Below are 25,656 nucleotides of genomic sequence, written 5' to 3'. Positions count from 1 at the left end.
AAATCTAACAGGAGGTGACTAATGCAGGAGAGACAGTGAGCAAATTGCCCTGATCCAGGAACAACAACAACAAAAACCATAGTCAAGATTGCTGCCTATTATTTGGCAGGAGCCATGGATCCAGGAGTTCCCCAAATTACACACATAATCTACTTGGTATATAGTGCAGCCCCATCTAGAACAAGAGATGAATCTTCCCCAGAACCAGGGATATCCCAAATCCTCTTGGCCTTATTAGGGTTGAGTCGAAACATTCCCCATCCAGACCTCCACAGTCTCCACACACAAAATGTGACCTCCATAGCAGCACTTTGACAAATCAGAGTGCAGCTATAGAGCTGAATATCATCAGCATACTGATGATAAATTGCCCTGAACTGATGGATGACCTCATTAAGTCATTTCATGTAGATGTTAAACAGGAGAAAGCACAGAACTGCATCCCATATAATGGGCTGTATGCTTACCTCTTCTTTATTGGATTGGAACTGATTGGAACCAACCCTGGAGGAAGGATGTGAATCAACACAATACCATGTAATCCACCTCAACCCCCAATCCAATCCAGAGGGATACCATAATCATTATTGAAAGCTGCTGAGAAGTCAAGAACGGGAAGAATGGATGTACCACCACCACCCCTTGTTCTTGCTAGGCATCCTCCACTAGTGCAATCAGTGCTGTCTTGCTCCTATACCATGCCTGAATCCCGACTGTAAGGGATTCATATAATCCACCTTTAATGCTTACGGTGCTTGGTAGCTGCGTTTCAACAAGAGTTACTTTCTCTGTTTACTTGAAATAATACTATGATCTGAGAACACATTCCCTGACTTCTGGTGAAGTTACATATAAGAAACTCACTTCTTTCACAAATGCCTCAGCCACTTTTCTCAATAATAAAGTTCTGCTTCCTCTACTTAATTGCGGTGGCATAAATCTTTTGAGGCATCCAATAATTCATGCCACAGTTTACAGAGTTCTGATGTGCGCATCAGAATGGAGGTGGCATGAACCCCGCCCTTGGGAATGTTCAGACTTACTTAGAGGACTGCATGTGTTCTTTGCCACAACTTTGATCATTTTAATATAGATGAAGGCATGGCTTTGGGGATCATAGCTTCTTCTGAACAGATCATTGTATTCAGTATATAAATGTCAGGATTGGAACAGAAACGTAGTCTGTTATATTTATAGAAACTTCTTTGTGCTATTGATGTACAAAGAGAGCAAAAGTGGCCATACCAGCGGAGATTGGTACAAGACAAGACAGATTCCTGTAGAACTCAATCACAATTTGTGTTTGATATATTTTATGGCATTTCTAGGCCTCCTCTCACTTAACAGACTCTGGTGTTATATTGCAGCTCTTTGTTTTCATTCTATATTGCATTTCACTTTAATTCATGCTTATTACAAAGCTTTTCTTAAGCATATATTCTCTTCTATTTTTCTGTCTTATGCCATCTCATTTTTTTTAGCTTAGGGAAAGTTTGTTATCTTCTCGGTTCTTTTTGAATACCTTCATCTCACTTGACTAATTTCCCAGTGCAGTATTTCTTCTGTCATTGGTAAGAAGATGAATGGCTACAGAGCTCTCTCTTTGATCTTCCCCGTAGTATGGGGAATTTGAGACTTAAACTAGCTCTTATTTTAGTGTCCATCAGGAGTGTTAGACTGCAACCATCTACCACTGGTAGTACTAGTTAGATATGGTGAGTGCTATAGTACAGTATACTTGAGGACATGAAGGGAAAGCCTGCCATAAATACTGTGTTCCATATGAATTGATCTTTCACATATACTGTATTAGGGAAACTGTGCTTGTTTAAGTTCATGAATTTCACTTACCGTATTTTTCAGAGTATAAGACGCACCAAGGTTTTGAAGAAGCAATTTTTTAAAAAGGGTTTTGCACTCTGCAAACCTCCCAAAAACGTTCTGGTTTTTTTGCGGAAACAGACCCATTTTTTCCCCCCAAAAAAGGCATAAATAGTCTTTGGGGGGGCTTGCAGAGTGCTCATGGGGGTGCCCCCCCCAAAACGAGCAAAATAACGTCCCGTTTTTCATCCCCAAAAATTGCATGCATAGCCTGCAAGAGGCTTATAGAGTACTCCTGGGGGCTGGGTGGCATAATTGAGCAAAAAAGGGCTCGTTTTTCACTCATTTCTGCCCTCCCCAGCCCCCCCCCCCCCCCGGAGCTTTCTGAAAGCCTTCTACAGACTCTGCATGATCATTTTGGTGAAGGGGGTGGGTTTTCAGGAGCCAAAAAAATGCTGTATTCAGTATATAAGATTTTCAGCCCCTTTTGTGGGAAAAAGGTGCATCTTATATTCTGAAAAATACAGTAATCATAACTCTACTTCTTATATGTAGCTTATATTAGGAATTTAAGTTGTAATAGTAGTTTTAATTTAAAATGAAGAATGTTGTGGAAAGAAATAATTAACTGCTTCTCAGCTTTGAATATAATTTAAAATCATATTTATATTAGAGGACCCTCATTTGAATGTTTTTAACTAATCTCAAAAATTCTCCATTCTTAACTCAGACTGCTTTTTAATTCCCATATTCAAGCATATACAAGTAGTCCTCAGTTAACAATGGCAATCCATCACTTATGTGTTTATAAAGTATAACATCTCATGACCATGTTGTCGCTTAATGGTGGCAGTTCCGGCAGTTTCTTTCATCGTTAAGCAAATCACCACGAGTCATTAAGCAAGGACATTGCATGGTTCCTATTTGTGACATCCTGCAGGCTTTCCGTTATAGGAAACTGGCAAAGAAAGCTGCAAATGATAACTACATGACTATGCGATTCTATAATGTTGTAATCATAAACTGGGTGCTAGATTATATTCATGTGATAGTTGCAAGTTCATTTATGCATAGTTCTCCATTAACAACTTTGCTGTTTAGTAACCATTCAAAGTTAAGACTGTTGTAAAATAACTTTACAACTGGGCCTTGACCATTACAACATCCTCATAATCACATGATCACATTCAAGTGCTTTGCAGCTGGTGTGTACTTAAGACAATTGCAGTATCCTGGAGTCACATGATCATCATTTGCAAGCTTCACAGTTGGCTTTGGTGAAGCAAAGTCAATAAAGAAGCAAATGAAATTGCAGATCATGGTCATATGATGCTTTGCTTAATCCTGTCTGTTGAACTAAATTGGTTATTGTTTCCATTAAACCAGCCTTTGTTTAGTCATACTCATGTTTCTGTGATTTCCTTCTGCAATTCTGGCTTCTACATTGACTGTAGACTGGGTCTTATTTCCACTAATAGAGCAGGTTAGAGGTTGGGAATCCTCCTGAACACACAACCCACAGCAGATGGAAGCTGTTGTCCATCTCTAGCTATTGCATCAGGGTCTAGGACAACTTGTTGGGTTTGACTCTCCTCCAATGACTTGCCCCAGTGACTTACCACGGGGCAATTCAAAAAGGGAAAACTCAAGAGAGGGACAAGTGAATTGTAGCAGGTCTTGTCTTACTTTAGTTTTGAACCTTCTCAAGTTAGAAGTCTTCAAGCCTGGGATGAACTGCAATTCTACTTGTCCATCTCTTGAGTTATTCCTCATTGAGTTGTCTTGTGGTGTGTTGTCCCATGACGAATTGGCTGGGGAAAATCAGCCGTGGTGAGTTCGCTGAGGAAAATCAGCTGTGGTGAGTTAATAGTGGCGACTTGTCCATTCTGATGGCAACCCCTTTTGAAGAGGAATGAATAGGAACTCATTCTCTTATGTACTTTAGGGTAGACTCTGTACTCAACTTGGATGTGTTTTGAAAACCATTTGGAAACTACCATTGGTACAGAATATAACTCGCTATCTGTGAGAACTATTATAAAAGAATAATATATAGTAAGACATTTCATTAACTTCAATTAGGTTTCTATGTCTAATAGAACTTTACCTGTAAAACCCTTCAAATACAAGCAATATACTTCTGTTTTATCTACTAGGAAAAGGTTACTTTAAATTCCCCCTTGCAGGTGAAACTAAGAGGATAGAAGCGTGAAGACAGTTCTTATCTGTTGTGAAACCTTTTGCCCCCAAATCAGATTGGCCCTTTGCCTGTTGTTTTGGGTTTTAGATGAGCCAATTCAATTAGTAAAGCTTAATAGAGTTATTCTGGTTGACTATTGATGTGTTTTTGTTTTTTCTTCTTTTGTTAACATTTACCATATTTGTTTTTAACCTAGTGTTAGTTACTCAGATTTATTACTGCAAGTTGAGTGGATATGCAAATTGATTAAAATAAATATAAATAAATAAGAAAAATTCATTTGCTGAAATGAACTTATTCATGCAACTTTTATGTCCCTGTGAGATGGGTCATTTTTCCTAATATTACTTGCATACAGAGCTTCTAAGTAAATTATCTGTTGTTCAGATCAGTTTTTGCATTGGAAAACTATTTACACAGCATAAAAAATATCACTAATTTTATTATAGCTGTAGATTTCCATAGAAAACCAATATATTTTCAGGTATTCTCAACTTTGGAAAGAATGAAATCCACAGTGACCCATTTAATATATGCCACCTATATCAGCTGCCTGTTTTCACTATAAATCCTATATTTAGCAGGTTTATTGAAGTCATGATTATTATAAAACAACGATAGGCTTGATTTATGTGACATGATACACTAAGTGGCTAAATTTGACAGTGGAGCTGGTTATATTACACATATTACATTCATAAACTTGGTTAAAAAGAAGATAAACAGAACTAAGTGAGATTTCACTTTCTGTAATTATCATTTTCTACATCTTGTGTATTAAGAATTAAAACCTTGGTAACATGCTCAAGATTATTGGCATGAAAGTCCTATGCATTTAAACCATTATAATAAAGAAGCAGACCTTTTATCTAGTAAACCTGATTCCCCCCCCCCCCCAGTTTAGCGGCAGTGGGGAACTATTGTTTTTGATATTAATCTATTTAAGATGAGATTTAATATTTGAAGGGTATTGCCAAGGATAAACTACTGTTTTTCTATTCTGCTCATGGCATCTGAGTTTTTTGTAACCTGTAGTTCTTTAAAATCCATGCAAAGGGGCATGTTGTAAACCACAACTCACAAGTATTAAGTAATTGAATGTAATGTTGGAGTTTATTAGGTAGTCATAGGCCTAAGGTTGGTCTTTGACTGCCATATCAAAGATTGCTCTTCAAAATGGAATTTTGGCCATGATAATAGTCAAATTTACTTTAATTTAAATTAATTTGTATTGACTTTAATTATAATAAGATCATTGCACTTGTATTTAATAAATACCTTTCTGTTACATTAAGCATTGCAGCTGCAACCACTTTAGAGGGACTCTGGAGACGCTACAGGCATTTGGGGAGCTGGAACCTGTGAATTTACATACTATACTAGTGAACTTTCCTAGAGAAACTACTTTTATGACCCCCTCAGTGCCAGTTTAGATGGATCTATTCCATTTGGGTTCAGAACAATGAACTGTTTAAGGACTTCACAAGATTTAAATGCTGTGTTTAGAATCAACAGTTTTTGTCTCAGGAACTTAACAGATCCTGTAATGTTAATTTAAAAAGATTGCTTAGGTATTTCAATAACTATCATTTGACCCTTTGGAAATTTTTAAAATATCGGAATAAATTAGTAATTTTAAGAGATAGGGTGTTCAAAATATACACAGAATTATATGCAGTAACTAATAAAAAGGCCAAATTCTATATGCAATTTCATTAATAAAGTTAAACCAAGTATTCAACAAAATAAGTTACCCATCTTTTTTCAAACTATGTGTGCTGCTTTTGATTTTTTTCCCCACAGGAATTGCCCAAGTCATTCAATGTCCTGTACGTTGGATGAACTGTAACAACTTTAAGTGACTTATACTTGACAAGAAATGAGAGTTAGAATATTGAAGGAATATTTATTTCAAGAATAGAAGAATATAAAGAAAACTGAAGAGAATACGGAAGAACACAAGTCTTATTTTCCCTTTCTCCTTTCTTTCATTTTCACATTTCTCCTGATTTTAATAAATATCCAAACTCTGCCCTTTGACAAAGTCTGTGGTTTTCTTAATTATGCAGCCTGAAATTTGATTAAATGAAACAGCACCTTGCCATTTTACATCAGCTATAAAGCATTAGAAATTAAATTATGGAGTAGTTATCTAAACCTTTTTATGAAACAAAATAATCGAAAATATATTTTCATTAGTAAGTTTGCAAAGTCAATTTCTCAATATCAGGACTTATGAGTTTTTATATAATTGGATAATCACTTAACCAGATGAAAGAACAAAGAAAATATTCCTTTATTTTGCACTGAAACTAAACACTTGTTTTCAGGAACAATCAAAAATATTGAACACTTCTTTTGGTTGTGGAAATTTCTCTATATGATCCACGTTTAACTTAAGTTATATATATTATTTTCGTAATATAAAGCTCTGTGATTACCTTGTTTTAAATTGGGGGATGAAAATGAGAGTACTTTAAAAACCCAACATTAGCTTTTGTCTTAAAAGTTATTTTCTGATAAAGTAGTTTCTTCCGGTTATCCTTGTTTCCAGGTTTTTAAGGTTCATATAGTTGAGATGGATTGGTAATGGGATATCATGTTATATTTAGAAAGTCTATAGAAGCCTTTTGGTACGATATGCATTAGAAAAGATCTTCAAAGCATATATACAAGAAAAAAAAACAGATAACTTAAGAAACATTTTCCCCCGTTTAATATTCTTCCAACCTTTGGCCATTTAATAAAGTTATAAGCAAGATTAGACTAGATTAAACTAGTTTGTGCAAGGGTAATAGAGTAAGATACTCTTTGGGAAGATAGAAAGAAATTACGGAGATATAAATGAGGATTGTACATGTACGCTATATTGCCAAAAGTATTTGCTCACCCATCCAAATAATCAGAATCAGTTGTGAGCGAATACTTTTGGCCATATAGTGTACATTTCTGTTAATATGACTTGACTTTGTCCTTGTCCTTCAGTTCTTAGTTCTACCTTGGAGGAGAGCTCTCTTGAACATATACCCTAAACATTTGTGGGTTGTAGATGGGGAGAGAGTTCTGATGTTCTCATTTGGTCAGTGGAAATTGCTGGGAGAAGAAACTCATTATCTAAAGGATTGTAAATTGTGGAGCAGCATTTTTATGTAAACTGCACTTTTGTTTTAGATAAATAAAATTTGGTAGATCAAAAATCCAGGCATGATAGCATTTGAAAAAAGAAATACCTAGCCCTGAAGGTGTAAGATAAGGCATCTGTTACAGGCCACTGATAGAAGCAAAAACTAGACCTCAGAAATTTAAAGATTGCGTATTTGAAAACAATTAATTCCATATAGTTTCTATTTAGGATCATAGATTGTATGGAGCAGCAACTTTAATCCTGGATAGTTAAAATAAGCTCTGCTGAATAGAAAGATTTACTTATGAGTAATTGTGTATGGATATTAGTTCAATAGTAATTTTCTGTTTGGAAACTAAATAATAAAATAAGTTAAATTGAAATAATCAAAATGGCATCTGACTTACACATTTTATTTTTCAAAAACAAAACTCTAGGGTACATTAAAACATTTTTCTTGTATTTTATATTTTACATATATTTTATTGCTATAGTTCTGAAATAGTTCATGATTCCATTGTAATCAAATGTATTTCATCGGAGTTGAACTTCGTTATTTGAATAACAAAGTTGAATTTTAGTTGTAGCAGAAGATTTGAGAAAAACCTGACGTTAATCTGAGATAATTCAGATTGTGGAAACAGGCCTTTTTCAGTCATGAAAAAATATATCTTTTCTCTCTTCCTAATGTAAACCATGAAATAGTAATATTTATATTAAAAGAGGAAAGCTGGATTAGTCCATGGTAGCAAAAAAACAGGACTCTGATAACTTTTCTGTGTAGCCAATTTTTATTAAAAGGCTTAAGGTTTTTAATACCTTTCCTGCGTATTAGCAGAAGTTTAGCAATCATTTTATTCCTTTTTTATTTTGAATCTCTGGGATAAATTAATGACTTTATTAAATGTACCAGGAGTTGGTTCCTAGTAGTAAAACAAATACAATTATGGTTTCCCTTTAGAGATAATATATTGCAGCCGTCTTGTGATCTCTATAGTTAGGTTCAAAATCAACACTAAAGAGACTGATACTGACATTTAAAAGTTCTGTTGTTTCTGATTTTATTTTTTTAAATGAAATCTATATACATTTTGAAACATTGTAAATATATATCTTCAGTATTGTGAATTGTGTTTATGCTGGATATTTTCATGATCAGATGTGCTGTTTTCTGGATATGCTGCTTGTTTTTAATAATTTAAGAACTTTCTTTTAACTAGAAATTATGGAGAAGTCGGGTGAAGAAGGAATGCCTGACCTTGCTCAAGTTATGCGCATTTTGTCTGCAGAGAATATCCCAAACTTGCCACCAGGAGGTGGTCTAGCTGGCAAGTAAGTAAAAATACACAAAACTCTTGACTATATAGAACAGAAATAAATTTGTGGGTTGTTTTTTTTTGCAGACTTGTATATTTATTGATTTCAAATATTAATATGACCATATAACTTTCTGTAGATTTAAATGTACTCTTTCATGCCTCAGTTACTGTTTACAATTAGAAACTACCATATTTTTGGAGTATAAGATGTATTCCCCCCCCCCTCTAAAAGAGGGTGGAAATTTGGGTGTGTCTTATACATTGAATGTAGCCTCACCCCCTGCCAGCCCCCGCCCTTTGGCATCTGCTTCCAAGCAATTTGCTTCCTTGCAGCAAATAGCCTGTTTCAGTTTTTGCTTCAGCACAGCTTGATTAGCACAAGCATCTGATTGTTGGTTAGATCTCCTGACCATCAGGTGTTTCAGGCTTCAGGGATTGCCATTGCTGCCTCCACGCCCCCCCCACCCCCCATTTTTTGCCCAGTCTGATCCCCACCGCCAGGAATGGGCATAAAATGGGATTCACGGAGGCCGAAAACGGGATGTGTGGCAATAGGCTATGGCAATCTCTGCAGCTTGAAACAGCTGATTGCTGGGAGGCTGATCCAACAGACAATCAGCTGCTTGTGCTAATTAAACTGTGCTGAAACTGAAACTTGCTATTTGCTGCAAGAAGGCAACTTGCTGGAAGACAGAGACTTTTTTCCCTTGCACTAATCAAGCTGTGCTGAAATTGAAACGGAAACTTGCTGTTTGCTGCAAGAAGGCAACTTGCTGGAAGACAGAGGCAGACTTTTTTCCCCCTTGTGCTTATCAAGCTGTGCTGAAATTGAAACTGAAACAGGCTGTTTGCTGCAAGGAGGCAAATTGCTGGGAGGCAGAAGCAGATTTTTTTTCTTGTTTTCCTCCCCAAAAGCTAGGTGCTGTCTTATACTTCAGAGTGTCTTATACTCTGAAAAATACTGAACTTTTCTCTGATCTTTTCTCCAACACCAAAATCACTTTTTATTAGTTCTGCAGCTCACTGAAATAGTCTGCTAACCCTACCCAGGGACCTTCAGGATAGATCTGGCCATTCAGTAGAAATAGCTGTAATTCTACGAATTGCATTTCAGAATGACAGATGCGTAACTACATTACTGACTGTTCTTCCTGTGTTTTTGTATGTAGCATAATATATCGGGAACAAGATGAGCTGTTAACTTTATATAAAGTTTTGCTATCTGGAGCTGTTCAGTCTTAACTGTTTTTTTCAGTTGCATTCTAAAATGCTTCAAGCTAGATAATTCTGTGAATTTGCTCTAGAGGTAGTACTAGATTAATGATAATTTGTTCAGTGATTGTTCAAAATTTCAGAAGCATCGAATGAATGGAATTTAATGCCCCGTCCCCAAACATATGTCCACTATAGTGCCCTGCAGTTGCATGATAAAAATTTGGGTACTTGGCAGCCCATCTGCTTACAACTTCTCGCATCCGTCTCTCTGTCTCTTTTGGCTGCGCCACATAGAAGCACTTGATGGCAGCAGCATACATACATCTAGCTGATGTAGAGGCCCAAGGACTTCTGTCTTAGTCAAACCCCCTTCCTCCCAGGCCCCTATTTCAGTTTCAGCCCCGCTGCTACTGAGGAGTGCCACCACAAGCCCTACATCATAGCCAGCTACAACTGCACTATAGTACAAAATGCCAGACACCCTCACTGCCCTTGTTCACCCAGCTGACCATCGCCATAGCTGACCGTCACTATCTTCCTCCTGCTGCCATTGCACACCCAACCTGGCCTTATGCGAGGCAGCTACTGGCTGCACCAGGCCTTCTTCCTGAGGCTGCTTGTGCCATTCTCCAAAATAGTATGTAATTTCTCCCAAGTAGTAGTGCATGCCATTCTCATGATGTTTCAGAAGACTTCTGAGGCCTTCTGAAACTGCATGAGAAGGCCATATCCATCATCCTCCAAATTGCATGCCTTGTCTTGTGATGCTTTGGAAGATCTCAGAAGCTTTATGAAGGAGTAGGAGAACAGTGGAGAATGGTTCAAGTGGCCTCTGGAAAAAGGCCTGCAAAAGCCAGCAGCTGCTTGGCATAGGGCTAGGCTGGGTGCAGCTTCTCAGTAGTGGGACGAAGATGACAAAAGTCAGCTGGGCATGGCAGAGCCTGCAGATTGCAGGGTGGTGGGAGTGGCTCATGCTTTGTGCTGGAATGGCTCACCAGAATGTGCCGCTTGATGTGGCACTCGGTAGGTAGCACCAGGGCTGAAGTATCATCTTTTTTGTTTCAGCCCCAGAGCTGCCACTGCCATGGAATAGTATCACTATACAGGATGATCAAAAGGGAAGAAATTTTTTTGGGGGGATAGGCAGGTTGGGAGGAGTTGAAGAGGAAAGCAGTACTTTACCTTACTGAAGCTCAGGGCTAGGAGAAACCAAGCTGGAATGGCTTGGATCAGGGTGTATCCTCTCCTGACCAGTGGGATTCGGTTAATAGCAACATTGCTAAGCAATGCAAACCTATGATGTCATGCTTTATGATCACATTACTTAGTAACAGAAATTCTGGTCCTGATTATTGTCATAACTGGAGGACTACCTGCATTTTAATGTATTTTCATAGCATACTTAAGACTTGAAATTTGGAGAGTAAAAATATAGGAAAACGCTGAAATATGATAATAAATTGTTAAGATTTGATTAAAGATGATATACATGCTTTAGTAATAATGTCTGACTCTGGACAGAATGGTTTGTGAATAATTTGCTTAATTTTTGCAGAGGTTTTTTCTTTGTTCACTGTTCATGTAGGTACAGCTTGAATTTTTATTCAGTTAATTTTGTCAATCTCAACTTTTTGAATGTATTAAAATATAATCTCAACAGGATTTTTTCCATTAATTGTTATTTTTATGCAAGTAGATACAAAATATTTTAATACTTTTTTTTTGTAATTAATGAAATACATATCCTAAAAAAGCAATGGCCTGAGTATTTCACCTTTACTTTGAGTGGAGTAGATGCAGTCCAGGACCATAGAGTTCTGCATTATCTCAATTTTCTAGTAAAATGTTGCTAGGATCCACTTTAGTATACAAAAAACTGTATACTGTAAATGGTCCTTTTCTGACTTAATACAAAACATTTGCACAAGGATTGAAATCCAAGGTATTTTTCGTTTGTCCAAGATGCTTGCCAGAATAACATATCACACATTTTTTCAGCAATACGTATAGAGAAATATACTAACTAATGCTTCTACCAAAATATTTTACTCATTTTATTTCTTTAGTTTCCATAAACTATATAAACAGCTGGCTATTTTCAGAATGTTTTTGCCTTGGTCATATCAGATGTAAAGATTAACACTAAAATAGGAGTGCATAATATCTATATACTATATGTAATATCCTGCAGGAGCTGCATTGGCTGCCAATTTGCTTCAGGGTACAATTCAAGGTGCTAGTTGTCACCTTTAAAGCCCTTCATGGCTTGGGATCAAGTTATCTGAGGGACCCTCTCTTGTCACATCTAACTGACCCATCAGAGTAGGAGGCAGGGAATGCTGTGGGTCCCATCCCAGAGGGATATATACCTGGTGAGACCCAGGAGAAGGGCCTTCTCCATGGTGGCTCCCTCCCTCTGGAACATCATTCCCCCAGAGATTAGAATGGCCCCCACTCTTAATACTCTTCTGGAAGGTGCTGAAAGCCTGGTTCTGTCAGCGGGCCTGGGGAACTCAGAGTGGGGTGGAGCCCATTAAATTGCTTGTGTGACCTGCTGTCGCTGGGGTGGGGAGATAATTTTATTATATTATACTTTATATTATATTATGTTAATTTGATTCTTTTTATTAGCGTGATTGTTTTAAATGTGGTTTTATACTCTGTAAGCCGCCTTGAATCGCCATGGGTGAATAGGCAGCAATATACATTCAATAAATAAATAGTTAAGCATTAAAATGAGTAAATATGTACATCTCCAGACTAGTATCTACCATACCATTTAAAGATATCTCTTATTATGCCCACATAACACCTCTACTCAACAAGCTGCACTGACTCTCAGGCTTCTTGGTGCAATTCAACGTGCTGATTATCCTTTATAAAACCCTACACAGCTTTGGATTATTTATGAGGCTTGTCTGCTCTCAAGAATGTTTGCCCATCCCATAAGTTCTAACAAGAAAGGCACACCCCCCCCCCCCCCCAAAAGGCACGCTCCAGATCCCTTCATTGAAAAAATATCATTGTATGGGACCCAGGAAGTTTGTCTTCTCTGGCGATCTCAGGATTTATGATTGCCCCCAACCCTACAGGCTTCTAGGAAGGTGGGTAAAGTCCTGGCGGTTTCTCCAGGGTTTGGGGTCAGGTTGAGCAGAGTCACAGTGGTAAGTTGTTGAAGTTTGCAATTCTATTTATCATTGCTTACTGTATTTTATTGCATTATGCCATTTTAAGGTGTGATGCTGTTGTGTGCTGCCTGGAGTCTCATAGTTTGAGTTAACTGGCCTAAGCAAAATAGAGTACCAAGATCTGTAAAAGAACATTCTACTTACTGCTGTGGTAACCAAGATATTTTTGGAGATCCCGCAAGGAGGGGCATGCTTGCAATAATACTCCTGCTATTGTTGTTCATCATCTGATGCCATAGGACCCATTGCCCCTGAATTGTAGGGGTTTCATACAGTCATTTAGCCAACTATTTTGTTAAGAAAATATTTGTTTTATGCAAACTATTCACAATGTAACTTTAAAATTTTGTCTTTGTGTAGGAGAAATATTATTGAAGCTGTTTATAACAGGCTGAACCCACACAGAGAGAATGAGGGGGTAAGTATGTCATCTTTGATTGCCAGCTTTCCCTGATGGGGTTAAACTGTAATCTTATGTTTATGGGGAACGGTTTATATTTGAGTGTATAAGTACTCAAGATCATTGTGCTAATGAAATTCTTTAAAGGTAAAAGTTGACCCTAAATGATTTGTACTACAGATACCTTAATATAAATGATTATGGCTTCATTCAAACCACAAGACAGCCATATAACATTACTCTAGGACTTTATTTTATTTTTGTAATGTATTTGTGATACAGGAACACACAATATAATATTAATATTAAGGGCTACTTTGCCAAATCAGTATTTAATCTTCTTTGTCTTCATGCCAGATGCTGATTTATTTTTTTCAGTGATAGAGCTAGGCAGACAGGTAGACAGGATAATTATTGAGCCCACATTTATTAAACTGAAATCCTGGTTTTTGTTTGGGAATAATAAGAGAGGGAATGCAGACAAGGTTTGATACTGTACTTGATCTATAAACATTAGGTCATTCAATCTTAGATGATTTGTTTATTTTTCAAAGCTAGTTATGTTTTGTTTTCAATAGCCTACGCTAATTAGAACCCAATTACATCTATTATGACTTAAGTTCATTCTGAATGTTCTGGATAGTATAGCTACAGCCCCATGTTTAGTGAGATATAAATTATATGCTCTACTGCTTGCCATTGTCAAATTATCTGAAGCAAAGGGAGAGGTTTACATTAAAACTATTGGCATCAGTATGGATCTTCTGGGTTCTATTGTAGTTTATGGTGCTTTGCAGTATCACAGGCCTTTAATCTTGAGATTCTGTATAATTTGTTCTGAACACTTGAATTTCTTGCTTCAAGTTTGGGCCAAGTCAACCTCCATTCATAATTTGAAAGTTCAGCAAGCCACCTTTAAATTGTTCACTCCTTTAATGTTTAACATATCCAGCTGATAGGGAGTTTTGTTTTAAGCCATTTGATGTTTAAAGCTTCAGCAAAATAGTCTGAATGCAAAGACAACTTGGAGTGTTGTGCATGTATGTGATTTTGGTTACTACCGTCAGCCTTTTCTGTAGTTGCTGTTTTCCAGCATTGAGAACTTTTTGGTGTGTGGCTTTCCAGTGACCAAAATTCCCAGTTAGTGCCATCATTATTGAGAATTTTGGAAATTGAAGACTACATGCTTAGAAGTTGCCAGAATCAGAGATACTGCTAAATATTTCTCTCTGCTAAATCCTTATAAGTTCAGCTAAATATTATATATAGATTTGAAATCATTTAATAAATAGATTACTTATTAGTAATATGGTCATTCAGATTAATGGTGAAACAGCATTTTTTAAAGACTTGTAAAAAGCTATTACACTGAACAGCTTAATTAAAATGAGAGATGCGTGGAGGAGTTTTGTTATGGAACTCAGCAAAATTGAAATGTAAATTGTCTTTTAATATTCAATCAGTCATTTGTTATATAAGTGAAACAACATCCTAAGAGAATGTGTTTAGGATGCCTACTTTCATGTAGAAAGGTGCAGAGACTTTTCTTTCTTCTCTATAGTGCATCAGAACAAATGGTAGGTTCACACATCACAATAACCTATAACCTATAGTTATTTAGATCTATTTAGTATACCATATCAAGCCAACTTTGCATTATATGAGTCAAGGCAGTTGTGGCTTGATCTACACACTATTATTAAATAAACCAATCTAATATAATGTGTAAATCAAAACTATATGGACTATATATCTGATATATCGAATCATATATCTGATACTTGAAATGTACACACAGGCACACACATATGTATGCATTTTTATATCAAATATTCACCAGTTCTCAGTACGGACATGAGCATAGTAGAAATGTAGGAGATGGCCTACATTAGTAAATCTAGTACAGATTTTGTCTATTAATTAGCACTGACTCTCCAAGGCTCTAGGTAGACTGTTGTTTTTTTGTGTGCTTAAAATTAAATCTGAAATTTATTTTCTCACTAAGTTTAAAAATCAGCAATAGAGACTTCTTTCTTGTAATTTAACTTCTCATTTTTTTATAATATATGATAATATTTTGGGCTCATTTGGTAGCTTCTGAATCTATTTTACTGTCAAACAGTAGTGGTTGGGAGAAAAGCCTTTTGAGTTTTCTTCTATTCTGTTTCTTGTAAATTGCCACAGTTGAAGAAGTAGTGCTGAACAATGAAAATTGGGGAGAACTGCATGTTTCTTGAGGCTTTTAAAGGCTTTAAAATCTAGTTTGGTGTGTAGATCTAACACACACTTAAATAACGTAGTGTATTTCCCTATCTAAAGTTGAATTCTTAAGTTTTAAAAGTTTTGCCTGTGTTGCTAAATTGACCTACAGTTTACTTGTCCCTTTTATTTTTATAATCTATTATAGTTTCCAAGATATAATTTCAGTGCCGAATGAATATAGCAATAGCAGTAGACTTATATACCGCTTCATAGGCCTTTCAGGCCTCTCTAAGCGGTTTACAGAGAGTCAGCATATTGCCCCCAACAATCTGGGTCCTCATTTTACCCACCTCGGAAGGATGGAAGGCTGAGTCAACCCTGAGCCGGTGAGATTTGAACCGCTGACCTGCTGATCTAGCAGTAGCCTGCAGTGCGGCATTTAACCACTGCGCCACCTTGGCTGAAGATTAGTATCAACCTCTAAAGCAAGCATTTTATAAATACTACTATATTGCTAAATATTTCCCCATAACATTTAATATATTTTCACTAATAATACCAAGTCAAGTGCTCAAATTGTGTTCGATGCAGTTATTCTCATTGATACAAAATAGTACTTGTATCTTAGGAATCTTGTTTTTGTTCGCTTGTTTCTATAAATTCCAATTCTTCTCCTAAGTTGCTGTTATATTCAGTATTATGCAACTTTGTGAAATTCTGCAGCTTATATTACAGGCAAGCGTTACAAGACTAAACATCACATGTATGATAATTGTGTCAGTGACTGTAAGAAAAAAAATGGTTCACTTCAGTTTTAGTTCAGTTTTAATGAAAGTGGATTGGCCTTCTATTTTTAGTTGTTTTACATACCAGGTTTTTGAAGTTTATTTTTTTTTCTAACATGGAGCATAAGTTCCGTCTTTATACCAAATCTGGTAATTGATTGCATAGAAGCAGTCATTCAAATTTTGCATAAAAGTATCTTTCCTAATATTACATGGACTTTCCATCAATTGAATCTGCGACCTTATATGCACAGTTTTCCTAATGCTGCTTAAGGTCAGTATCAAGTGAACATTTTGAAATAAGTATTAAAAACATTGGTACAGACATGCATGCATTGTAAACAATAACTAGGACAGCAGAAAGGAAAATAGTAGAAATAAGATAAATTTTACCACTGCATGGTGGCATCAATCTGAGGTAACAGTAAAAGTCCTTATGAATTGAAAATAAATCTAATAACATCCTGAATATGTCTTTCTAGGGGGGACTTTTCAATTGAAAATCGCCACTGAGAAAACCTTTACCTTTTCACTCATGGTACTCTTTGATCACAGCTGTGATCTCTCTTCTAGTGATCTTAGGTATCCTAGGCAAAAGTAGCTTAAGCTCATCAAATATGTACATCAAATGTACCTTCTGCAATTATACATTTATATTTTAATTTTCCATGTTTCAAAATTTACTGGTAATTCAATACTGGGTGCTTTTGAAGTTTGGTATTAATGGCATTATTTAGAACCAGGATGTGAAATGACGCAGTTGTCATGCTGGAGAAGGTTGGCTGCTCCAGATAAGTATTATAAATAAGAGGATTGTGTAGGCAAGAACTGCAAACTTTCTTCCTAGTTTTTCTTCTAAACCTTTCCTAATCAATACCTGTCAGGTATAGCAATAGGAACAGAACTTAGACTTATATACTTCACAGTGCCTTACAGCCTTCTCTAAGTGGTTTACAGAGTCAGCATATTGCCCCCAGTAATGGGTCCTCATTTTACCGACCTTGGAAGGATGGAAGGCTGAGTCAATCTTGAGCCAGGTGAGATTTGAACTGCCAAATTGCAGGTAGCTTGCAGTCAGCAGCCTGCAGTATCTGCATTCTAAACAATGCACCACCAAGTAGTATTTCATTGAGCTTGGTAGAAACTAGGTCAGGGCTGTCAAATTTCCGGACTGTGTCACGGATGCATCATGTGCTGGCCACGCCCATGGCTGGTTTAGTGAAGGGGGGGAAGTCCCAATACGTCATGTGACACTGTCGTGACGACATGAGTTTGACACCCCTGCTCTAAGATATGAGGCTGGGTAGCAGGAAGTTCTTCATTCCTTAGCAATTTTTTTTTTTGCTTTTAAAATAGTTCTTGTTCTTTCTACATGATTTATGATACTTCTATTTTTATATAATAAAAGCTACTGTCTTGCTTGGTTAGAATCTAAGTATACCTTAAGTAAAGATGACAATGAATTTCAAGGGGGGGGGATCATTTATATCCCCATATCTAAACTGTCACCGGTTTCTCAGAACTGGACAAATTTGAAGAACATAGTTTAAAATGAGGATATAGTGATACAGAAACACAGTTTATAATACCCTTTTCACATAATTCACTTGGATTTCTTATTTAAAGTTTCTTACAAGATAATTTGCTGCCTGCTGCATGTATTAACATATATTCTTGATAATCTGTAAAAGGGCCTTAGATTAACACAAAAGTATACATCAATATGTTCTTTTGCATACAACGATATGTTTTTGTAAAGTCCACAAGTAGGACATGAAGACAGCAGTTCTCTCTAACTATTTCTCCTCCCTCCCCCAATATCTGATGTATGAAGACACAATGCTTTTGTGCCTTTGATCCGAATAAGAAGTTGTCTAGACCAGTGATTCTCAGCCTGTGGTCTGCAGACCCCGGGGGGGGGGAGCACAAGGTAATCACAGGGGATCTGTGAAGACATGAAGAAATGTTATAATTTAAATCTTGAGTTAAGTCCTGATAGTCTATGGCCACAAAAGGTATTTAAATGCGGTCCGTAGTGAACAAAAGCTTGACAAACACAGGACTAGATTTTGAAATGCTATCTTTGATTATATTAGTACGCCACCTGATATTACTTTATATTTTATGTGTTGTGTAAAGACTTGGTGGCTTTGGAGGGGGGATTGGCCCTAAATTATCTGTACTTAGTTGTATTGGACAAAGCTGAGTTAACATTTGAGAGAAAACTCATACCTTAAAAGCATATTGAATCAAGCATGGAACTACTTAGGATTTTTCTTGTATATTTGTTCCTGAATTTGTTTGTAGATCAGCCCGTTAGCTCATGCTTGGGGTACGGGTTTGCTTAGAATATACTTAGATAGTAGTACATAATATTCTAATCAGTATATGTGCCAGCAAACTTTCCATTGGCAGTTTTGTTGATTGGTGAAAACGTAAAAGGTAAATAAAGTTAAAAAGTAACATTCATTTTACTTAAGCTGTTCACAAATTGTTGAATATACTGCTATAACTTAAAACATAATATATAACTTACATATTATAAGTATTTATATAGTGCTTATATATAGAACAATAAAAATAGGAGTTATACAATATCTTTATTTTGAACATCTAAATTATAAATTATGTCCAGTCATTTAAGTTTCATAGCTATTGGCGAACTACCTTTTCATACTTTTATTATTATTTTATTAACTTTTTAAAAGTCCTAACTCTCAAATAACTTTTTGCCCAGGGGGACTAAGATTGCTTGAAAGGTGGCTGACTAGAATCCAGCACTTACAATTTTTAATAGTTTGTCAAATGTATTAAAGATTTTAGAAATATCCTAGTTCAACTACTGATTCTGGGGTATTCAATCTTAAATAAGGACGATGACAAAGCTGCAGGAGGTGCAACACAGGGAAAATTGACAGATGCTCTCAGGCAAGTGAGAATTACTCATAGGGGAAACTACCGCCACCTTCTGGAAGACGTGCTCATTAGTTACAGGCTAGCTAAAATTCAGGGAGAAGAAAGTTCTGGTGAATCAGCTACAGCCTCAACTTCAGATGCATCAAATAATCAAGAGACAGACTCTAAAGCAAAATGTGAGCACCAGCGTGCTGAAACTCAGAGCCCCAATGAAGATTCAGAAATGAGTGATGAATAATATGATGAAATGATATGATGCCTTCATTTTCCTCACAGTTGCTGATTGTTTAGTTTTTATAATGTCTTGCTTTCTCCATATTTGTTATGTCTTAGAAAGTTAGATTTTTAAATTTTTATATGTACTGGCTACATGCATAAGAGGCATTCTGTGTATGTAGGATGTTCTTTCTGGAACTTTAGCAACTACAATTGCTACAATTATAAAATGTAGCTTTAACAGCACTGTCACTGCTTGCCTTCTGCCTACATGGAAAAGAGCACAGCATCTGTGTTCTTCGATTTGATGAATTTAGAATATCAATGGTATTGGATTAGAGTGATATCCAAAAGGAATGACACCTTGGCCATTGTGCTGGGGGACGGGGGAGAACCTAACTTAAAATTTTGGAGGAGCCTAAAATTGCGATCTGAATCCATCATTTATAGTTTGTTGAATTATAACTCACTTTCCATGATTGACAATGATGTAGACAATTGCACGTTTGTATTTGACTTGTGGATAATTCATGTCAAAGACAGATTTGCCTGTAAAAGTTAAGCCGTGTTAATTTTAGTCATTGTCCTGTGTTATGGTAGACTATAGTATGGACATTATAATTGTACCCAGTTTTCTAAATGTATCCAGGATGCACTTAATAGCACTATGTATCTAATGCCTAAAATGTACTGACAATTAGTGTTTATTAGAGCTATTGTTTTTAATTAAATAAAAACATGTGGAATAATCTGAATGCATATTGACTTTCTTTAAGTAATCATGGTACTTTAATAACCTTTATTGCTATTCTGTCCTAATATAATAAATTCTATAAATAGAAACAATAAACAATTCCCCTCCCCCCACAAATTTAGTGAATACTTTCTACCTTAGTTTTTTTCTTATTTCCTTATATGTGTACAAACTGAAAAAAATATAGAAATGATAATAACTATCAAAATGTGGATTGTTTTTTTTATTAACTTTATGAATGTAATCCTACCTTCATTGTCATTTTTAAAATGTTCATTTTGTGGTAAAACAATTTTACCCCTCTTTCTGCAGTTTATTTTAATTAGCAAGCTAGCAGAAAACACAGGCAAACTTGATTGGTCATAGGGATTACAGAGGTTTAGGGTTTGTTTTTCTGATAATATATTCTTTTGATCCTGTCACTGAAATTACAAGGCTGGGAGAGTGGAACAATAATGATTGAGTCTCTGAAGATGGAGTCTTCTTGATCATCTGTGCATGTTTTCTCTATGTAATAACTCAGAATAATGTGGATATGTGGTTTTTTTTTAAGGTCAATATAGCGCTAACAGTTTTCCTCTTCTTTTCCTGTAGGGTGCTGGAGATCTAGAAGATCCGTGGTAGCCTTACAGATCTACTAAAATGCTTTTGAATCTGAAAAAAGGGGGAAAAACTTTTAATCAGTTTTCTTCAATACAAGGGAAAAATTCTGGTGGATTTCCAACATTTTGTGAAATGGGCAGAAAGAAATTATTAGGATTTTCCATCATTTGTTCATGTTTGTGTTTTCTGATATTGCCACTCTTAGCATTGCCTATACTACAGTATTTTTACCAGCCTTGGGCATATTGGTTACATCAATATGGAGCCAGAGCCCTAAAAACCAAGGAATAATGCTTGGAGCACTTCACTAAATGTACATAAAGTACCATGGGATTGTAGTTGTATCCTGAAGACACTATGTTTAACAAAACTTACAATACGTGCACACCTGAGTGCAAATAATTGTAACAAGACACTTATTTCACCTTACCAAGATGGAAATCTTTTACAGCTCTGGGCTTTGGAAGTCATTCAGTTGGGCAATATGCTATAGGATGTTTTTTTTCCCCCAGTTTTACCTGTATTACCAGACTGTTAGGATTTCCCTACAGTGTCCAAATTGTGATATGTTGCCTATTGCTTGCTTGAGACAAAGTGTATTTGGCAATAATATAAGAAGATTTTAGGCATCTAAACAAATACAAGTTTTACGCATGTGTATAACACATCTTTAAACTCTCGCTACATCTTTTTAAACCAAACAACTTAATTTATGGTTAGTTGTAATTTGCTTTGACATCTCACTCATTGCTGCGAGTTTTTTTAAATGCTGAATATTTGCCTTTATTATAATGTAAATTGTGATTTTGTTCTAAATGTGGTTTTCTATAGTTTTTTCCCCTTTGATTTCTATCAGCTTAAAAGAGAAGTCTTGTGTAATATGGGTATAATTTTTAATTGTTTGCATTATTTACAAAGTTCAAATTATCACTTTGAGATTACTATAAATACAGCTAAAATTATCTATTTTAAATCTAAGAAAATATTAGAGATATTTTCATGGGTTCAGTGACCTTTCATTTTATAAGCAATGGGCATGGTACAGAGTGGCCGTCATGTAAGGTACTTGAAGATTCTTAGTTTAATTCTATTTTTGCAATAACCTTATTTTTTTTCTTAATTCTTTTGAGTTGTGCATGTATTGAGTCAAGTTAATGCTGAAAGTGGAGAAGAGTATTTATCTAAAAAAATAAATAAAAGCTATTGGGGAGGGGAAATAATGAATGTATCCATCTGTACATGACTTACATGCTGTGGATGCCTTGTAAACATTTTCCTATTTGTTTAAACTGTGTTTCAAACGAGGATGTAATTGTCCTTGTGTGTAGTTTAAGCTAATGACAGTCATCAACTGGTTTTGTGTGAAATAAAATTCATGGTATTTTTCTGTAACCTTCCTCCCCCTCCCCTTACCTACATTTGAGTGTAAATCCTTGTACACTCTTTTATAACCTGGTGCCTCTGGCCAGATTTCCCAAACATTTGGTTATGTTTTTATTTTGTTTTATTTTAAAGTTTTTTGGCAGTGGGATGGTCTAGAAAGGATTATTGCCACAATATATTTTATTTATTCAATAGATTTTAGCCTCGTAAGTTAAACGGTGTTTTTAATGATGATGTTAACAGGTATTTGTCCCTATTGTTTTTTTGTTTCATTTTCCTTTGGGGGTTGTTAAAAGCTAGGGAAAGAAGAATGCAACATGGTTTATTGTTCAGACTGTCTGCTCTGGTCTAATCCTGTACTGATAGTACCTTCCCAGTATGATATTGTGATGTTTCATACAATACAGTGAACATAACCAACTTGTTATCTTCAATAAAGGATTGCTAAAATGGTGAGAGGCCCTATTTTGTGGGAAAACAAAGACAAAATTATTCAGTTCTGTAATAGGAAATTCCATATTGTATGTGTATTGTGATCATGATCTATAAGAAGTAATGAACTTAGGCCTTTTTTTTTTTGCAATGCTTGGGTTCAAATAGCAATCATGCATCAGTAATGTACAGGTTGATAAACAAGCTCAGTAATGTGCAAATAGATGTAGTCCATAAATTAAGATCTGTACATTTCATTGGATCAAAAACAGTTCAGAATTTAATATGAATTGAATGTTCAGAAGATAACAGGACTTTATAACACATTGACGGAATAACTCAAACTTGTACTAATTACAATTGTACTGAACAGTTCTCAAAAATGTGATATTCAAATTATTGAGTTAACCGTATTATTTCTAACAATAACAAAAGTTTGTAATAGTGAAAAAATAAACAGAACTAAATTATCACTACTTCATTGCATTACCCTTAGAAGCAGTATGGTTGACCAGATACTATTAACTGAGCTAGATCCATTTTCATTTGCATCAACATGCAGTTCAAGATTTTTTATTGCATGTCAAAACTAGTCTTTATACCTAATGAATATCATAGAAACCAGAGTTTACACTGCCATATCCTAAGACTGTAAACTTGTTCCTTTTCCAGTTAAATGTCCAAAGTATGGAATAATAATAAATGCGCTGTAAGTATTCATGCCAGAATGAGAACTCTAGATTACTAGTCCTGTACTGAAGGAAATATCGTCGTATTTATCAGTTTGCCCTCTCCTTGGGTCTGCACCCATTTTTCAGGGGTCAGGCAATACTTCACAATATAAAGGGAGTTAATGCTAAGGACTGTAAGAAGAAGTGGGAATCGGGAACCTTCCCTCTCTCCAGTAGAAATTTTAAAAAAAAATAAATTTAGTCATTTCCATGAGTGGGAAGAGCCTGTCCATTCACTAAAAAAATGCTACAGTTCCAAACCAGTAGATATAGACGGGTGGTGCCATTGCAGAAGAGATAATCTATTCACTAAGATGTCCTGCTTCAAATAGTCATTCTATTGTAAGCTTTATTGCCACAATTTTGTAGGTCAAGTCAATGAGGAAATGTGTAAAAATGCAGCCAAAACTGTTTAAGAAAGCAGTTACTATAACAATAATTTGATGCTGTCTGCAATTTAATGTAGGAATTAAACATGTCAAATATATTTATAATGGACTCATACTTATTGCCCTGAAACTCCATATGGCAACACTGTTTAAATTAATAGCTTACTTTGCTGTTTCATGTAAAGTACTGACTTACTTGAAATACTCACTGCAAGAGGCTTTGACTCAAATTTGATGCATTTAGATGAGTAAAGCTGGGCTTTATTTTACAGCAGTAGTCCCAGCTAATTTGTCTCTATAGGACAAAGTTCTGCCAGCCATAGTGGCATGTATGTTACTGGCAGACTATTGAGTTGATCCTAAGCTACATCTTAGCTTACTTCCAAATTAAGCCTTTCTACCTAATGCCTGTTACTACCACTGCCAGCTGAATTGGTTTTAAGCTACTAGTAACATGCAGGACTGCAGGGACTAATGAATCCCATCAATAGGAATCAGTGTAACAAAATAACTTGGTTATATAGTTTGCTGTTGTACGTATTTTATTTAAAAGTTTACAAAAACATCCCTAGAATATTAAATTTGGTTTTCATGCTAATTAAAGGTGTAACTTCGATGAACTTGCAAGCTATGCAAACCCACTTAGAAATTCAGATGATCAATGCAGGAAAGGTGTGCAGCATCTCATGGTGTAAGATTGGTGGGTTTGTTCCTTCAATACCAGTGTAAGTCGCTTCCTTTCATTTATAATAATAAAAACCACAAAGATTTCTGTGACAGATTGTTGGCTACTCACTTGATTGCCAAATACAACAGGTGGTTTAGATTTCAAATAGCCATCATTTAGTACTGGACATTCTAGCTGTTAGGTTCTGTCTTACCTCTCACATGATTTGTTTTAAGTTTTGATGTTGATGGAAAAAAAACAAACCTGGTCAGATCAATAGATATTTGGGTTTTTTAATTTTAAAGTTGCTGTATAGCTTTTATACTGGTCTTGTAAGCAAGATCATAGGAGATTGAAGCTAGATCAACTTTATATTCAATCAAGTTAACACAATAAGATTTTGTATGGATTCTAAATAGATGAGATGGGGATCTGTAAATGGCAGATTTATGTAAGATTTTGACTGAATAGGATTCATTTTGGCATTGTAAAGAATTTAATCTGTTACCAACATTACTCTCTGGCACTATAGCTTCCTCATGTTTTACAGCTGCTTTCTTGTGCTCTTTATGGTCTGTAAATATCACTTTAACATCTAGTCCAGCTTTCTCTAAGCAATCAACTTTGGATGTGTTTGATTACAATTCCTTTCCCCTCAGCCAAAGCAACCATTATGATGTTGTGAATTTAGTCCAAAACATTCAGGCAATTCCAATTGGGGAAGACTGATCTTTTAAAGATCCTGTTTACATAGAAAACCATGTAACCTCCATTTGATGAAGCTGTAACATTCTATGATGCCTGGGGTGTCTGTAAATGTGTGAATCTGGTGCATGTCAATCTGTTCATAAGTATAAACATACTGTTTGTATCATAATTGTTCTTGTTTTTTTATTTGTGGTGTTGAATTTACACTCGGAGTATTTTAACAAATCAATTCTAAAAATAGAACAGAATACTCATTCCACTTAATATTATATTTGAATTGTGCATATGGTATGTACTGTCAAAGGAACAGAAGCGCCAATATTTCTTTTAATATTGTTAGTGGCATAGATGATGACACCGCATGAATCCCAAATGCCTGATAAACATATGGCAAGCTAGTGGCTCTGAAAAATAACATGATACTGAAATTTGTTTTTTTGTTCCTTGCATGTAATATAAATGATAATACTTTCACATTCTTATTGCTGGAAACCATTATTTCTTCCTTTATTAACTCACAAAAAGTCCATGAAAATGATTACTAAATTGATGAAGGTAGCTTATGAGAGGACAGATAATTAGGCAGTTGCAAACTTAGATGCT

General features: G+C 35.7%; 1 protein-coding gene across 2 annotated transcripts in view; it reads left to right on the top strand.

Annotated features, from left to right (window-relative positions):
- PPM1B (protein phosphatase, Mg2+/Mn2+ dependent 1B) overlaps positions 1-25,222 on the top strand; it is a 67,276-nt gene extending 42,054 nt beyond the window's left edge. The window contains exons 5-7 of one of the 2 annotated variants that reach the window (XM_014052938.2): positions 8,366-8,477; positions 13,228-13,285; positions 20,735-25,222. In XM_014052938.2, coding sequence (XP_013908413.1) covers positions 8,366-8,477; positions 13,228-13,285; positions 20,735-20,764 — 200 coding nt within the window. In that variant the 3' untranslated portion in view covers positions 20,765-25,222. Of the gene's footprint in view, positions 1-8,365; positions 8,478-13,227; positions 13,286-19,126; positions 20,142-20,734 lie in introns of those variants that run through there. The other variant, XM_014052937.2, reaches the window with a different exon arrangement.
- Positions 25,223-25,656: the final 434 nt, after the last annotated feature.

The sequence above is a fragment of the Thamnophis sirtalis genome, unplaced genomic scaffold (genome assembly GCF_051295495.1).
Source record: "Thamnophis sirtalis isolate CommonGarterSnake01/CBP01778 unplaced genomic scaffold, rThaSir2_p1.2 scaffold_6, whole genome shotgun sequence".
Taxonomy (NCBI): Eukaryota; Metazoa; Chordata; class Lepidosauria; order Squamata; family Natricidae; genus Thamnophis; species Thamnophis sirtalis.
Note: the sequence above shows the minus strand (reverse complement) of the source record. Positions and strands in the feature narration are given on the sequence as shown.